Below are 18,071 nucleotides of genomic sequence, written 5' to 3' on the forward strand. Positions count from 1 at the left end.
ACACAACCGTTGCTGCTAGGTAGCTCCTTTTCCTCCTCCCTGGTAAAAGACAGGGTTTTGGGCAAAACACTTGTTAGATGCTCTGTTCTCTTCATTCAGCTCCCAGAACGCTTATAACCACCTCTACACCCTCTAGGCAGGAAATTAGAAGCTCATCTCTATGGACTCTGACCAACCTTAAAAGAAATATCTAAAGATATTGACATTCATTGGAAACCCCTAACTAAATATTCGAACCAAATAACCCTGCACCGAAGCTCCTAGTCAACAAGCCCCCCACACTCTCGGAACATCTGGATATTGCCTAAAATACAAATTTAAATTATTCATATTGAATTTAAGGCGTTGGGAGAGGGATATCTTAAAGTTCCATCATTAAGAGCTTCAATAAAGTGGAGGGGACTTTTACTGCGGTTGAGTGAGCGAATCCCTTCTCTGGAGCTCCTTGGGGGCGAGTGCCCGCTTCCTGAGTGGCCGTTCCGACCTCCGGTCAGGAGGGGGAGGAACAGAGCACGGCCGGCGGCTGCACGGGCAGGGCCTCTCTGGGCTGAGAGGAAGAAACCAGCGAGACATCGAGAGGAAGTCGCTGTGGCACTCAGTCCTACGGCCTCCGAGGCTGGGTAGGTCGGTGTGTCGCTGGCGTTAGCCAGACTCCACAGGCCACGCTGGCTGCGAATGGAGCCGAGGACTCGCGCGGAGGCGAGATGCTACCAGCCGGCGAGATCGGCGCCTCTCCTGCAGCCCCGGTGAGACGGCCCTGGCGTCCCTGAGAGGGGACATTGGTGGCCCATTGAAGTGGCACAGACCTCCCGGGGGAGATAGTCCCGGTATGGTGGCCATGTAAGCTTGTGTAGGTGCTTCCCGCGCCTTAGATTAGAGGCCCTTGTAAGACCTCCTAGAGGAGGCGGTAGTCCCCGTGAGGTGGCTTTGGCGGCTCTGGTGAGATGACAGATTTCTCTAGGGAGGTGGCCCTAGTGGGCAGGCAAGGTAACTCCAGGTCCTGTGGAGGTGACACAGACCTCCTGGGAAGGTGGCAGTGGTGGCAGCAGGGAAGTGGCACTTTGAGGTACCTGATTCGGACGGCCCTGGCCACTCAGAAAGGGGGAGAGCGTCTGGAACCTCTCTGGCCTCCAGTGGGTGCCCTTTGGGAGTCCCGTATGCTTTCCATCCATGACTTTAATCTTAATGTGCTTGTCACATCTGTTCTTCTTCTAGTGCTGCTCTCAAAGTGGTGACGAAAGGAAGAACCTCGAGGAGAAAAGTAAGCCAGCTCCAAACACCTTAGCTTTTTCTTCCCAGCTATCACGCCCAAACTCAGCCTTCCAGGGTCTGCAATAGAGAAAGGTTCTTAGCCTATCTTTTAGATGCAGTATCGTTTTCTGCACAATATGCTTATATGGTAATACTGATGACCATGATGCACATATTTTTGTCTTTCTAAAATTGTAAAATATGGGATGCTTTAGAGAGGAGCACTTCCCGATCCATACCTAGTACAGGGACTGGAGTGTTTTCGCTGGAAGTCTGCCTATCATACAGTACTCAGAATAATTGGGGCCTGCCTGTCATTTTAATGAAACATCAACTTATTAAGCATCAGGAATTTGGAGGGGCCCATGATCTAGGACAGACGACCACCACCCTAATTGGGTTCAAAGGAGGCAAATGACAGTTTAGTTCACCTTCAGTAAATTGGCAATTTAAAATTGCTCTGGCAAGAGCACAACGGATAACTTGGGTTCTGGATCTTGAACTGGACAGGAAAGGGGGAAAAGGTTAGTACCAACATTTCCTCCCTAGTACGGGAGTATATGTCAGGGATGTGGACTTTTGCCATTTTACTTTAATGGCAGGTTATTGCAAATCAAGGGCTCTTTAGGGACCTTTGAAGTGACATTTTTTGGGAGAGGAAGGGGAAAAGCATGTGATAGCTCTGCTGTTGGGATTTTTGGTTCTTTTGACTGTGGCAAACAGTTGGGAATGTGTAGCAGTAAGAAAAACGGTACCCACATTACCACATGGCTCTTAGGAGTGAGATTTGCCCTTAACATTAGCAACTGATAGACTCTGCCTCAGAAAGAAGGCTCTGAGCAGTCCATAGCACATGACTGTCGTAACTGCCACATCTCAGCTCCTTTTTCTTGAAGGATTTGAGAGTGCCCTGTATCTCTCAGTTAAACCCTTCCCTTTCCACTTTCCACCTTTGCCTCATTCAGATGCCTGGAAAGTAGTCTGATGCCTACTGAGCTGTCATTTTAATAAAATAATAGATGTAGACGATCATATCAAGGACTTTGACCTTGTTTCTCTTTCCACAGCTCAGTCAAACTGCTTTGCAGTTAGGAGTGCTCTTTACAAAAAATAGAAAAGGAGACACATAAAAACCTCCCAAACCACCGGTGTGTCATTTTGAAGAATGTCATTTCACTAAGAATGTACTATGCCACATTTGAATGGTTACACATCAAGGGTGTAATTTTTTTTTTTTTTTTGAGACTTAGTCTCACTCTGTCTCTCAGGCTGGAGTGCAGTAGCACGATCTCGGCTCACTGCAAGCTCCGCCTCTGAGTTCAAGTAATTCCCCTGCCTCAGCCTCCTCAGTAGCTGGGATTACTGGTGCCCACCACCACACCCGGCTAATTTTTGTATTTTTAGTGGAGGCAGGGTTTTACCATGTTGGTTAGGCTGGTCTTGAACTCCTGACCTCAGGTAATCCACCGTCCTTGGCCTTCCAAAGTGCTGGGATTATAGGCATGAGCCACTGTGCCCGGCGGGTGTAATTTTTTTTAAAAAGTGAAGGTAGAATTTCCTCCCTAAGATACAGCAACTTTAGCATTCACAAAACATTTCCTGCTTCCATTTGTCTGCAGATACACCACACAACTCACTTGTTTTATTTAAGATTAAAAAAAGGCATTGTGAGTTCTGTACATAATAGTAGATTATTATATGTTAATATTATATATAATTATATAGTATAATTAATATATAATTTGTATTATATAGTCCCATTTATAACCTTGAGATATAGGCTGGAGCAAATGTTACAATTTGTTTTCTAGTTGGAAAATTGAGGCATAGTGTTATGTTAATATTGCCTCTCCTACCCTCTAAATTGTCAATTTAAAATTGCTCTGGGAAGAGCACAACGGATAGCTTGGGTTCTGGATCTTGGACTGAACAGGAAAGGGGGAAAAGGTCAGTACCACCTTCTGATTCTCACAGCATGTGAAAAATCTTTTAATTCATATAAGTTAAGTAGAACAAAGGAAATTTTGTTTGTTGGAGTGTAGGGGTGGAGAGAGAAACATACTCTGTATAAAACACATTGGTATATATTCTGTTAATCTTTACATAAATAGTTGAACAATATCTGACATTTACATTTTGCACTTAGGCATATCATTATTTAGATATTAATAAGTCTAAAGTGTATTGGACTTATTAAATGTCACAAAACAGGGAGTTTATTTGCCATGGAAAGAATCTCACTTTATACTACTTAGTGGTTGCATTTGTCATTTTGATTTTTTCCTAGTAATTTGTTCTCTCATATTTTCTTTTTTCTGTTTCTGACAAAGATGTCTTTGTACAATGACATCAATGACATTTGAAGCTTAAAAACCTTTTTTTTTTTTTTTTTTTTTTGAGGCAGAGTCTCACTCTGTTGCCCAGGCTGGAGTGCAGTGGCGTGAGCTTGGCTCACTGCAACCTCCGCCTCCCGGGTTCAAGCGATTCTTCTGCCTCAGCCTCCTGAGTAGCTGGGACTATAAGCGTGCACCGCCATGCCCAGCTAATTTTTGTATTTTTAGTAGAGACAGGTTTTCACCATATTGGCCAGACTGGTCTCGAACTCCTGACCTTGTGATCTGCCTGCCTCAACTTTCCAAAGTGCTGAGATTACAGGCCTGAGCCACCTCGCCCAGCCAAAATTTTTTACTTTTTTTTTGTTTGTTTTTAAGAGATGAGGTCTTGCTCTGCTGTCCAGGCTGGAGTGCAGTAGTGTGATCATGGCTCACTGCAGCCTCGATCTCCCAGGCTGCTCAAGCAATCCTCCCACCTCAGCCCACCTGAGACTACAGGTGTGTGCCACCATTCCTGGCTAATTTTGTTAGACGAAGTCTTGCTTTGTTGCCCAGGCTGGTCTAGAACTCCTGGGCTCAAGTGATCCTCCTGCCTTGGCCTCCCACAGTGCTGGGATTACAGGTGTGAGCCACTGCGCCCGGTCTTTTTAAAAACATTTTAAAACAAGAGTCTTCTTTTGGTGTTGTTCTAGACCATACTACTGGTTCCTTACACATTTTGAAAAGGTATTATTCCTTGTCTGTTGAAACCTGTGGTTACTGGGTCACACTTTAGGAATTTCTCCTTTAATACTTCCCTCACCTCTTAAGCATTTTGCAGTAGTTGGTTGATAGAGTGCTTTAGAGCTATTCTTCTGGGCATTTGTCTGTGTGTGTTGTTCTTTAAATTATTAACTTTGTTTTGTTTTGGTTTTGTTTTTTGATACAGAGTCTCTCTCTGTCACCCAGGCTGGAGTGCAGTGGCGCTTTGTTTTGGTTTTGTTTTTTGATACAGAGGCTCTCTGTCGCCCAGGCTGGAGTGCAGTGGCTGATCTTGGCTCCCTGCAACCTCTGCCTCTTGGGTTCAAGGGATTCTCGTGCCTCAGCCTCCCGAATAGCTGGGACTACAGGCCTGTGCCCCCACGCCTGGCAAATTTTTGTATTTTTAGTAGAGACGGGATTTCGCCATGTTTGCCAGGCTAGTCTCAAACTCCTGGCCTCAGGTGATGCACCTGCCTCAGCCTCCCAAAGTGCTGGGATCACAGGTGTGAGCCACCGTGCCTGGCAAAATTATTAACTTTTGAAGATAGATAAACTGCTTTTACATGTTTTATATTTTCTTTAACTCCATAGTACTTAGTGGCGTTGAGTAATTGTTATTCTTTTGTTTTAGGTGACATAAATGTTACAGTTCTTATTGGAAGTAAACAAGTCAGCGAAGGTACAGATAATGGTGATCTCCCTTCTTATGTGTCTGCATTCATAGAAAAGGAAGTTGGAAATGACCTTAAATCTTTAAAGAAACTTGGTAAACTCATAGAACAGAGGACAGTAAGTAAAATGCAGTTAGAAGAACAGGTAAGTATTGAAACTCACTGAAATAATTATCAGTGGTATACTTTTAACAATATAATATAAACATCATCTATTATATATAGAATTTTAAAGATATAGAACGTGACAAATAGTCTATTGTAAACTATTTAAGAGGATTTAAGAACGTACATTGTATTACCTATTTTACAAATTAGGTAAAAGACAAAGTCCCTAATGATATGGTTTGTCTTGAAAACATAGTGAGCCTAACATTTTACATAGATTTTCATAGAGTGACTTTTTTTTCCTTTCAATCTGTTTCTAGTGAACATACAGTGACTTTTAAATTGCTTTTACAAGCAAATAATTTCATGGCATACAAAAATATATACCATGGTGTAAACACCATCATTTCAATTTGCTTTTTTTGAGACGGAGTTTTGCTCTTGTTGCCCAGGCTGGAGTACAATGGCACCATCTCGGCTCACTGCAACCTCCACCTCCCGGGTTCAAGTGATTCTCCTGCCTTAGCCTCCCATGTAGCTGGGATTACAGGCATGTGTCACCCTGCCTAGCTAATTTTGTATTTTAGGTAGAGATGGTGTTTCATCATGTTGACGAGGCTGATCTTGAACTCCTGACCGCAGGTGATCCATCTGCCTTGGCCTCCCATAGTTCTGGGATTACAGATGTGAGCTGCTGTACCCGGCCACATTTCAGATTTTAATAAATGTATCCATAGGGAGAAGTATAAAGTGAAGAGAAGTATAAAGTGAAAAGAAGTATAACATAACGGTTATTCTGTGTGGTTGGTTGACAAATGATGTATTTAAAAAATATTTTTAGGCCTGGCACGGTGGCTCACACCTGTAATCCCAGCACTTTGGGAGGCCAAGGCAGGTGGATCACCTGAGGTCAGGAGTTTGAGACCAGCCTGACCCACATGGTGAAATCCTGACTCTACTAAAAATACAACAAAAAAAATTAGCCAGGTGTGGTGGTGGGCACCTGTAATCCCAGCTACTCGGGAGGCTGAGGCAGGAGAATCGCTTGAACCCAGGAGGCGGAGTTTGCTGTGAGCTAAGATCACGCCATCGCACTCCAGCCAGGGCAACAAAAGCGACACTCCGTCTCAAAAATACACATTTCTATGTATTTATAGGTTTTTTTTCTTTTACAATGAACATATCACTTAAAATAATTTTTTAAATACCCAATGAGTATAAGCTTAAACAAAAAAATAAGTAGGCCCCTCTACTTGCAATGGTGTGTTTGTCAAAGATAAAACATTTTTTTCTTTTTTTTTTGAGACGGAGTCTGACTCTGTTGCCCAGACTGGAGTGCAATGGCGTGATCTTGGCTCACTGCAACCTCTGCCTCCTGGGTTCAAGTGATTCTCCTGCCTCAGCCTCCCGAGTAGCTGGGACTACAGATGGGCGCCACCACGCCCAGCTAATTTTTGTATTTTTAGTAGAGACAGGGTTTCACCATTTTGGCCAAGATGGTTTTGATTCCTTGACCTCGTGATCTGCCCGCCTTGGCCTCCCAAAGTGCTAGGATTACAGGCGTGAGCCACCACACCTGGCCAAGATAAAACATTTTTATCATATAGCTACTAAATTAGGTTAAGTAAATTCTGTGTGGGTTATTTCCAGCTTTTTGGTCATCTTATGTTCTCCTGTCCCCATTACCTTAGGCCTTCACACCTTCCTGTCTTCCCACCACAACTACTGCTAGTCTTCAAGTTTAGCCTGGCTTTGTCTGCCTTTTCATTCCTGCAGGCAGGTTGTTGTGGGCCCAGTTGGAGGAAGTCATACAGCTGAGTAGATTGATGCCAATCTATGTGTGTGGTCTGCCACCCTGGCTGAGTCTTCAGCCCCACCAGCAGTCCTTCCATGGGAAGGTCAGCTCCTCTGCTACTCCCCTCAACTGTTCTTTCAGATTCTCTTTGAAACATCTACCCAACCTGTCCATTCTGCCCTTTCCTTTTCCCTAGCAGAAAAAAATAGAGGCCTAGCGTGAATTTAGTAGCATTGAATTCAGTCTGTTGAATAGTCTATCCCACAATCCACAAATTTATGTGCAGTCATTTTTAACCTCTTCATTCAGCAAAGGATCAGTTGAAGTCAGACCTTATACCCCAGGTTCTATCTGCCACCTCAGTGAACTTGTGTCACTCTTATAATTTTACCTTGTGTTCGTCAACCAGTCCTATCCCTTTAGCATGTGCACATAGACAGGTCTTTTCCATAAAACCTTAACAAAGAAACAAAAAAACCCTTGATCTTTTAGCAGGTATTAGTTCTTTCCTTTGATTGTCAGGCTTCAGAAAGTAACCTTTGTTATCTATCTCTACTTTTTAATTTGTCATTCATCTTTTACCCACTGTAATCAGGTTTGTTTCCCTAATGACCACAGAAACTTTTACTGAAGTTCCTTATTGAACCTTAAATTCAGCATGTCCAAAACTATACTGATCCATTTTTTAGAGGCTTGTCTGTCTTGGTTAGATAATGGCACCACTATCTGCCTGTCACCCAGACCTGAAGCCTAGGAGTCCTAGATTCCTTCTTATCATCCTCTCATCCTCTATCCCATCACCAAGTCATCTGAGTTCTGCCTCAGCATCTCTGGTATCCATCCCATCTTTCCCACTCTTTTTTTTTTTTTTTTTTGAGTTGGAGTTTCACTCTTGTCCAGGCTGGAGTGCAATGGCACAATCTCGGCTCATTGCAACCTCCACCTCCCGGGTTCAAGTGATTCTCCTGCCTCAGGCTCCCAAGTAGCTGGAATTATAAGCATGTGCCACCACGCTCGGCTAATTTTGTATTTTTAGTAGAGATGGGGTTTCTCCATGTTGGTCAGGTTGTTCTCAAACTCCCAACCTCAAGTGATCTGCCCGAAAGTGGATCTTGGCCTTCCAAAGTGCTGGGATTACAGGCATGAGTCACTGTTCCTGGCCCATCTTTCCCACTCTTGCTGATACCATCTTAGTTTAGGCAGATTGGGAGCTTTGTAGAAATGCAGAATCTCGGTCTTACTTCAGACTTACTGTATCAGAATCTGTATTATAACAAGATCTTTAGGTGATTAATGTGCCCATTCATTAAATATAGCCTGTCTATTTTATTGCATTAATCCCACTGTTGAAATTATTTGCTTACAACACTCTTATATACCAAAGTGACCTTAAGGACGGATGCTGTGTCTTGTTTATCTGAATATTTCTAGCGCAGTGCCTGGTACAGAATAAGTATCTAATCGCTGCTGATTGAAATTATTCTATAATGTTCTTTGTATTTTACTGACTAATATTTGTATATGTTTTCCCAGATACTATAAGAAAAATTCATTTAATAAATGCCATTTTCTTTTTTTTTTTTTTTTTTTGAGATGGAGTCTTTCTCTGTCGCCCAGGCTAGAGTGTGGTGGTGTGATCTCAGCTCACTGCAACCTCTGCCTTCCGGGTTTCAAGTGATTCTCCTGCCTCAGCCTCCCGAATAGCTGGGATTACAGGCATGCGCCACCATACTCAGCTCATTTTTGTATTTGTATTTATTTTATTTTATTTTTTGAGACAGAGTCTCACTCTGTCACCCAGGCTGGAGTGCAGTGGCATGATCTCGGCTCACTGTAACCTCTGCCTCCTGGGTTCACCAATTCTCCTGCCTCAGCCTCCTGAGTAGCTGGGATTACAGGCTAATGCTACCACACCCGGCTAGTTTTTGTATTTTTAGCAGAGACAGGGTTTCACCAGGTTGGCAAGGCTGGTCTCAAACTCCTTACCTCAAGTGATCCACCAGCTTCTGCCTCCCAAAGTGCTAGGATTACAGGCATGAGACACTGTGCCCAGCTGAATTTTTGTATTTTTAGTAGAGACAGGGTTTCACCATGTTGGCTAGGCTGGTCTTGAACTCCTGACCTGAAGTGACCTGCCTGCCTTGGCCTCCCAAAGTGCTGGGATTACAGGCGTGAGCCACTGCACCTGGCCAGTAAATGCCATTTCTAAAGGCATTGCCTGGATATCATCTCATCAAGTCAGTGCTTAGCCTGGCCTTAATTCAGAATCACCTGGGGGATGTTGGCAAAATATAGATGCTCAGCCTGTTAGAATGAGATCTTTGTTTCCATTTTTTTTTTTTTTTGATATGGAGTCTCGCTCTGTCACCCAGGCTAGAGGGCAGTGGTGCAGTCTTGGCCCACTCACTGCAACCTCTGCCTCCCGGGTTTAAGAGATTCTCTGCCTCAGCCTCCCAAATAGCTGGGATTAACAGGTGTGTGCCACCATGCTCAGCTAATTTTTTTGTATTTTTTAGTAGAGACAAGATTTCGCCATCTTGACCAGGCTGGTCTTGAACTCCTGACCTCGTGATCCACCCACCTTGGCCTCCCAAAATGCTGGGATTACAGGTGTGAGTCACTGCACCCAGCCTGCATTTTTTTTTTTTTTTTTTCTTTGAGGAGTCTTGCTCTGTCACCCAGGCTGGATGGAGTGCGGTGGTGCAGTCTCGGCTCACTGCAGCCTCCTCCCGGTTCAAGTGATTCTTGCCTTGGCCTCTCTAGAGCTGGGATTACAAGGTGTGTGCCACCATGCCTGGCTAGTTTTTGTATTTTTAGTAGAGATGGGGTTTCATCATGTTGGCCAGGCTGGTCTCGAACTCCTGACCTCAAATGATCCGCCCATCTTGGCCTCCCAGAATGCTGGGATTATAGGCGTGAGCCACCGTGCCCGGCCCTTCCTTTGCTTTGAAGGAAAATATTTAGTAGGTAGAGCATGTATTAATAAGTTTTCTCGGCCTGGCACGGTGGCTCATGCCTGTAATCCCAGCACTCTGGGAGGCTGGGGTGGGCGGATCACGAGGTCAGGAGTTCAAGATCAGCCTGACCAACGTGGTGAAACCCCGTCTCTACTAAAAATACAAAAATTAGCCGAGCGTGATGGCACACGCCTACAATTCCTGCTACTTAGGAGGCTGAGGCAGGAGAATCACTTGACCCCGGGAGGCGGAGGTTGCAGTGAGCTGAGATCATGCCACTGCACTCCAGCCTGGGTGACAGAACCAGACTCTGTCTCAAAAAAATAAAATAAGTTTTCTCTAGCTGGATCCTCTGCTGAGCCTATGGAGGCAGACCTCTAGATGCTTACTGGAGGCCAGTGAGTTAAGTCCCTTTCTCTACATGTATGTGTATATGTATGTATGCATATATTTTTTATTTTATTTTAATTTTTTTGTTTCACTTATTGTTTTCAACACAAAGGCATACTTCTTCCTGATATTTGTGTGTATATAAAACAGCATTTTATGTTTGGGTTTGATTGGTACAGGATGAAGAAATCAAACCTTTTTTTGAAGGTTTTGATGGATGATTTTCAGTTCTGTTACAAAAAATGTGTATTTTGAAGGGAATGAACTAATAAAAAAGGTTACATACAGCCTGGGCAACATAGTGAGACCTTGTTTCTATTTAAAGAAAAAAAAAAAAGAAAAGCCAGGTGTAGTGGTGCATACGTGTAGTCCCAACTACTGGGGAGGTTGAGGTGGGAGGATTGTTTGAGCCCAGGAAGTCCAGGCTGCAGTGAGCTATGATGGTACCACCGCACTCCAGCCTGGGCAACAGAGTGAGATCCCCTCTCAAAAAAAAAAAATGATGAAAATTTTATCTGATTGCCGCTGTTCTTTCTCTCTTTCTTTTTTAAAATTATGGTCAGGTACTTACAATTTCATCAGAAATTCCTAAAAGAATTCGAAGTGCCTTAAAAAATGCAGAAGAATCAAAGCAATTTCTTAATCAGTTTCTGGAACAGGAAACTCGTCTCTTCAGCGCCATTAACAGCCATTTGCTGACTGCGCAACCTTGGATGGACGATCTTGGAGCCATGATTAGCCAAATTGAAGAGATCGAACGTCATCTTGCTTACCTTAAATGGATTTCACAAATTGAAGAACTAAGGTAAAATAGGCCTCTTTGTTCTCACAATTACTATTTTCCTTTGAGGCTTCTGTCTTAGAGAGTACATGTGTGCCATTAAATAATTGAGTTAATTAAAGATTATAATAATATAATTTTACCAGTTGTTATGAAAATAGCATTATGATAATGATTCTTTTCCTTTATTGTGAGTGAACATAAACTTTTCAAGAAGCTTAATTAGCATTTGGAAGAAGGTAATGTAAGTACGTTAAACTTTTAAGTCTTTTTTTTTTTTGAGATGGAGTCTCGCTCTGTCGCCCAGCTGGAGTGCAGTGGCGCCATCTTGGCTCACTGCAAGCTCCACCTCCCGGATTCACGCCATTCTCCTGCTTCAGCCTCTCGAGTAGCTGGGACTACAGGCGTCCGCCACCATGCCTGGCTAATTTTTTTTTTTTATATATTTTTAGTAGAGACGGGGTTTCACCATGTTAGCCAGGATGGTCTCGATCTCTTGACCTCGCTATCCGCCAGCCTCGGTCTCTCAAAGTGCTGGGATTACAGGTGTGAGCTATCGCGTCCGGCCAAACTTTTAAGTCTTACAGTTGGATTATGAACACATGATAAAAACTATTCTTTGTAATGCCGAATTAATAAAACACAGAGTTTGGTAATAGTTATTCCTATTTAATTTTTAGAACTGGTCAGTTAATGAAATGGATTGCTTTTTTATAGTTTGAATATTTTTCAGTGGGAATCATAAGAGCTACACAGTATTCTTGGATGAATAACAAGAGTTCTGCTACCTCTGGGTAGGAAAAACAAAAAAGCAAGTAAGGCTTGACCTTAGTTCTTTTTGAGTTGAATACCTATCACTGGTGGTTAATTGTATCTAGCTTTGCCTTTCAAACAACCCAAAGTAACATTTCCACCTAGATTAGTAGATGATAAGGTCCCCCCATCCTTGCATTGTTTTAAATAGTACTTGCTGCAGAGCTGTCAGCAACCATTAATGTTGCCTGGAAAACCTGAGGGAGAAAAGTCTTTAGAGAGTCTTAATGTCCTGTTTCAAATGTATCATAGTTAATAAACCTAATATTACTTTTGTTATGGATATGTTATGTATTTCTTTTTCTTGCATATATTTCCCGAAATTTTAAAGAATTTCATATATCAGTATAATATAGAAATCTTTGCTTTTAGGCCAGGTGCAGTGGCTCACACCTGTAATCCCAGCACTTTGGGAGGCCAAGGCGGGCAGATCACGAGGTCGGGAGTTTGAGACCAGCCTGACCAACATGGTGAAACTACGTCTCTACTAAAAATACAAAAAAAAAAAAAAAGAAATTAGCCAGGCATGGTGGCGCATGCCTGTAATCCCAGCTACTCGGGAGGCTGAGGCAGGGGAATTGCTTGAATTGGGGAGGCAGAGGTTGCAGTGAGCTGAGATTGTGCCATTGCACTGCAGCCTAGGCAGCAAGAGCGAAACTCCATCTCAAAACAAAAAACAAACACAAAAAAACTTTGTTTTGCATGTATGAGGAGTTTTACATATAAAGTGGTTTAGAACATCTTATTCTTGTTTAGATAAATTATTTGCAGTGAAGGAATTTTAAACCTTACTTTATTTTACTGCATTTCTCCTTGTCCCTCAGAAAGGAAATATCAGTAAGGGGCAATGTTAATAACTTTATTAAGTAAAATATGTTATTTGAAAGCCTCACTCTTGTAGTAGCCAGAGTAATAGATTAACTAAATTAGGTCGATGGTTATTGATAACCTTTTCTTTTTTCTTCTTTTTTTAACATTTATTTTATTTATTTTAATTTTCTTTTTTTTTTTGAGTTGGAATCTTCCTCTGTTGCCCAAGCTGGAGTGCAGTGGCACAATCTCAGCTCACTGCAACCTCCACCTCCTGGGTTCAAGCAATTCTCCTGCCTTGGCCTCCCTAGTAGCTGGGACTACAGGTGTATGCCACCACGCTACTTTTTAGCTGGTATGCCACCGGCTAATTTTTGTAGTTTTAGTAGAGATAGGGTTTCACTGTGTTGGCCAGACTGGTCTCGAACTCCTGACCTCAAGTGATCTGCCTGCCTTGGCCTCTCAAAGTGCTGGGATTACAGGCGTGAGCCACTGCGCCTGGCTTTGATAAACTTTTCAGGTATCTGAATTGTTTATAAGGGAAATATGCCAAGGGATTTATATTAGAAATAGGGATCAAATTCATAAGCAGGTAGAGCACAGTTATTTTTCTGTCTTTAATAATGTGTTATTTCCCTGAGGTCTTTTATGATAATCTCTCCATTTCCAGCTTTCCTTTAGAGCTTCTAGGATTTTCTTCATCTCTAAATTTCTTTATAATGGCCTATTTTTATTCTGATGTACATTGTCTTTTTTTCAAGTAGTTTCTTCTTGCTAGAATTAGCATCCTTATATTAGCTCTGTTTCTTGGATACTATAGTATAGCACTATCACTCTGAGTGAACCTTGTTTCTCTAGCTTTTCCTATGCTGTAAATGTCATTCATGCTTTAGTGTTGTGAGGAAATGTATTTCATTCCTTCCTTAAAAGCAGTACTCCTGCCAGGCATGGTGGCTTACGCCTGTAGTCCTAGCACTTTGAGAGGCTGAGGTGGGCAGATCGCTTGAGCTCTGAATTTTGTGACCAGTCTGGGCAACATGGCAAAACCCCATCTCTGTTAAAAAAAAAAAAAATTAGCCAGGCTTGGTGGTGAGCACCCATAGTCCCAGCTACTCGGGAGGCTGAGGTAGGAGGGTCGCTTGAGCCCCGAGAGGTTGAGGTTGCAATGAGCCGTGATTGCACCACTGCACTGCAGCCTAGGTGACAGAGTGAGACTTTCTCAAAAAATAAAAAAAGGCAGTACTCATATTCTGTTTGTACATTTGAAATTCTTCTGTAATATTTATATATTTCTTTTTTTTTTTTTTTTTGTGAGATGGAGTCTTACTCTGTCACTGAGGCTGGAGTGCAGTGGCACCGTGTCAGCTCACTGCAACCTCTGTCTTCTGGGTTCAAGCAATTCTCCTGCCTCAGCCTGCTGAGTAGCTGGGATTACAGGTGCCCACCACCACGCCCGGCTAGTTTTTATATTTTTAGTAGAGATGGGGAGGGTTTCACCAAGTTGGCCAGGCTGGTCTCGAACTCCTGACCTCCAGTGATCCACCCATGTTGGCCTCCCAAAGAGGCCACCACGCATGGCCTCTTTTTCTTTGAGATGGAGTCTCACTCTGTTGCGTGATCTTGGCTCACTGCAACCTCCGCCTCCCGGGTTCAAGCAGTTCTCCTGCCTCAGCCTCCTGAGTAGCTGGGATTACAGGTGCCCACCACCACGCCTGGCTAGTTTTTATATTTTTAGTAGAGACGGGGGGTCGGGGTTGGGGGGGGGGTTTCACCAAGTTGGCCAGGCTGGTCTCGAACTCCTGACCTCTGGAGATCCACCCATGTTGGCCTCCCAAAGTGCTGGGATTACAGGGGTGAGCCACCAAGCCCCGCCTGGAATTATGTTTCTTTGAAGTGGGAAATCAAGTTCAGCTGGGCAAAGTAGGTATCAATTGAAGACCATCATACTTTACCAGATGCTACCACATTATTCCCTTGGATTAAGATACTGAAGACTTCTGTAAAAGGCAGATTTATCAGAAATGAGTGGTGCCCAAAGGAATATGACACAAAACAGGTCTGTCAGGAGGAGTAGGAAGGGAAAGGTCCTGGGAGAGGTCTTGAACATAGGCTGCAGGCTGCTGCTCTTAGAAAAATGCAGAAGTAGAGGACTCTAGGCTCCCAGAGAGGCCTTGGTAAAAGGCCTCAGGGTGGTGCTTTGTTAAAAAACAAAGGCTACCTCAGGGTGGTGCTTCATTCTTCCTTGGATGTAACTTTATATAAAACATGAAGAAGAAGCACTTTTTCCGAATTTGAAATTATTCTGAGCAATCCATTCTTTAAATTTGCTTTGGGCTGGGCACGGTGACTCACGCCTCTAATCCCAGCACTTTGGGAGGCCGAGGCGGTTGGATCACTTGAGGTCAGGAGTTCAAGACCAGCTTGGCCAACATGGTGAAACCCTGTCTCTACTAAAAATACAAAAAAAATTAGCCAGGCATGGGGGTGCATGCCTGTAATCCCAGCTACTGTGGAGGCTGAGGCAGGAGAATCACTTGAACCCGGGAAACAGAAGTTGCATTGAGCCAAATTATGCCACTGTACTCCAGCCTGGGCAACAGAGTGAGATTCTGTCTCAAAAGAAAAAAAAATTTGTTTTACTTTGTTTACAGTGATAACATTCAGCAATATCTGATGACCAATAATGTACCGGAGGCAGCCTCCACTTTAGTGTCTATGGCAGAACTTGACATCAAACTTCAGGAATCATCCTGTACTCACCTTCTTGGTTTCATGAGAGCCACAGTTAAATTCTGGCATAAAATTCTCAAGGACAAGCTTACAAGGTAGGGAATTTACCCATATTTTGTGGTAATTGCTTTCCGACGGGTATTTGGTGATCATTTGATGATGTACTGAAATGTATGTGTTACTTTTCTATTGCAGTGATTTTGAGGAAATTTTAGCACAGTTTCATTGGCCATTCATTGCACCCCCTCAATCACAAACTGTTGGCTTAAGTCGACCTGCCAGTGCCCCGGAGATGTACAGTTACCTGGAGACACTGTTTTGTCAGCTTTTGAAACTACAAACCTCGTATCTTTGTTGCAGCTGAAAACTTACTAAAATTTCTTTTTTCTAGAACGGGTTTGTGGCTAGAGAGTAAAACTTTTTCAAAGTGGCCAAGAAAGCCAAATAAGAATCCTGTGTTTGGACTTGGTCTGTAAATGTCCACTGAGTGGTGGACTGTACTCTTGCAAAGTGAATTGCTTGTGGGTGTGAGGGCTATAAGGAAGAGTTCCGGGATACATGACTGATCCAAGTTCATAGCACAAAAAGGTCTTTTGGGGCAATAGAACAAATGGGCAATTGGGAGGAAACCTTTAGTAACATAGCGTGAATTTAATCAAATGATACTTGAATTTTTTTGGTTACTATTTTAGGAAAGATTTATAGATTAATTCTGATACCATTTTTGTGTTTCTTTTTTTCTTTTTTTTTTTGAGATGGAGTTTCGCTCTCGTTGCCCAGGCTGGAATGAAGTGGCATGATCTCGTGATCTCAGCTCGCTGCAGCCTCCACCTCCCGGGTTCAAGTGATTCTCCTGCCTCAGCCTCCCGAGCTGCTGGGATTACAGGCGTGCGCCACCATGCCCAGCTAATTTTGTATTTTTAGTAGAGACAGGGTTTTTCCATGTTGGTCAGGCTGGCCTCAAATTCCTGACCTCAGGTGATCCACCCGCCTCAGCCTCCCAAAGTGCTGGGATTACAGGTGAGAGCCACTGCACCTGGCTTATTTTTGTGCTTTTTTTAAAGACATGGTCTCACTTTGTCACCCAGGCTGAAGTGCAGTGGTGCAGTCATGGCTCACTGCAGCCTTGACCACCCAGGCTCAGTTGATTCTCCCACCTCTTCTTCCTGTGTAGCTGGGACTACAGGCACGTGCCACCATGCCCAGCTAATTTCTGTTGTTTTTTTGTAGAGATAGGGTTTTGCCATATTGCCTAGGCACGTCTCAAATTCCTGTGAAGTGGCGCAAGTGATTAGCCTGCTTCAACCTCCCAAAGTGCTGGGATTACAGGCATGATTCACCATCATCATGCCTGGCTCTTTGTGCATTTTAACTGAATGTATATTCGATATAAAGAATTAACTGTATGTTTATTCAATATAAAATTAGATTACATATTATTTGCATCATAATTAACTCTACTGAGTATCTGATACATTTGTTGGAAAAATTTATTGTGTGTGTATACATACGTGTGTGTGTATATTAGGTATGCTTTTGATTCTTTTTCCTTGACTTGATTATGTCAGAGATGAATTACTTACTGAGCCAAAGCAACTCCCAGAAAAATACTCTCTTCCTGCCTCCCCTTCTGTCATCCTGCCCATCCAGATTATGCTGACTCCTCTTCAGAAGAGGTTCAGGTATCACTTCAGAGGGAACCGGCAGACTAATGTGTTAAGCAAGGTGTGTTTTGCCAGCTCTTGTCCTTGGTTTTTATTAGTAACAGATGTTAGAGTCTCTATACCGTTGCTGGTTTGAGTTAAAATCTGACTCTCTTCACATTTCTGTTTTTTTCCTAAAGGGCTAAATTCCTGTTTTGTCACTGCTGTTCATACATATAATTGAGGACTTGTGTTCATATACTGTAGGAAAAATGGTATTTTCCCTCTTGGGCATCAGATATTGCTGAGTTATCATTGCAAAACAAAGCAAAGCAGATAGTAAGCACTTGGTATTTCTTTTTTTTTTTTTTTTTTTGAGTTGGAGTCTCGTTCTGTCACCCAGGCTGGAGTGCAGTGGCGCGACCTCTGCTCACTGCAACCTCCACCTCCCAGGTTCAAGCGATTCTCCTGCCTCAGCCTCCCAAGTAGCTGGGACTACGGGCACATGCCACCACACCGGACTAATTTTTGTAATTTTAGTAGAGACGGGTTTCACCATATTGGTCAGGCTGGTCTGGAACTCCTGACCTCAGGTGATCCACCTGCCTCAGCCTCCCAAAGTGCTGGGATTACAGGCGTGAGCCACCGCGCCTGGCATGCACTTGGTATTTCTGCTCTTAAACCTGTATAAGACGTGTAGTTTTTGTAATGCAGACTAGCAATTTTTTTTTTTTGAAACGAAGTTTCGCTCTTGTTGCCCAGGCTGGAGCGCAATGGCATGATCTCGGCTCACTGCAACCTCTGCCTCCCGGGTTCAAGCGGTTTTCCTGCCTCAGCCTCTTGAGTAGCTGGGATTACAGGTGCCTACCACCACGCCCAGCTAATTTTTGTATATTTAGTTGAGACGGGGTTTCACCATGTTGACCAGTCTGGTCTTGAACTTCTGACCTCAGTTGATCCACCAGCCTCGGCCTCCCAAAGTGCTGGGATTACAGGTGTGAGCCACCACGCCTGGTCAGCAATTTTTTTCTTACTTTTTGAAAATAAA

The 18,071-nt window shown here is 43.3% G+C and overlaps 1 protein-coding gene across 4 annotated transcripts in view; it reads left to right on the top strand.

Annotated features, from left to right (window-relative positions):
* The first annotated feature begins 555 nt into the window (after nucleotides 1-555).
* RINT1 (RAD50 interactor 1) overlaps nucleotides 556-18,071 on the top strand; it is a 35,226-nt gene continuing 17,710 nt past the window's right edge. The window contains exons 1-7 of one of the 4 annotated variants that reach the window (XM_054494817.2): nucleotides 556-746; nucleotides 1,216-1,261; nucleotides 4,957-5,141; nucleotides 10,810-11,051; nucleotides 15,302-15,475; nucleotides 15,576-15,725; nucleotides 16,949-17,105. In XM_054494817.2, the coding sequence (XP_054350792.1) occupies nucleotides 705-746; nucleotides 1,216-1,261; nucleotides 4,957-5,141; nucleotides 10,810-11,051; nucleotides 15,302-15,475; nucleotides 15,576-15,725; nucleotides 16,949-17,105 (996 nt within the window). In that variant the 5' untranslated portion in view covers nucleotides 556-704. The other 3 variants (XM_054494819.2, XM_054494820.2, XM_054494822.2) reach the window with 3 other exon arrangements.

Source organism: Pongo pygmaeus, chromosome 6 (assembly GCF_028885625.2).
Source record: "Pongo pygmaeus isolate AG05252 chromosome 6, NHGRI_mPonPyg2-v2.0_pri, whole genome shotgun sequence".
In the NCBI taxonomy this organism is placed as follows: Eukaryota; Metazoa; Chordata; class Mammalia; order Primates; family Hominidae; genus Pongo; species Pongo pygmaeus.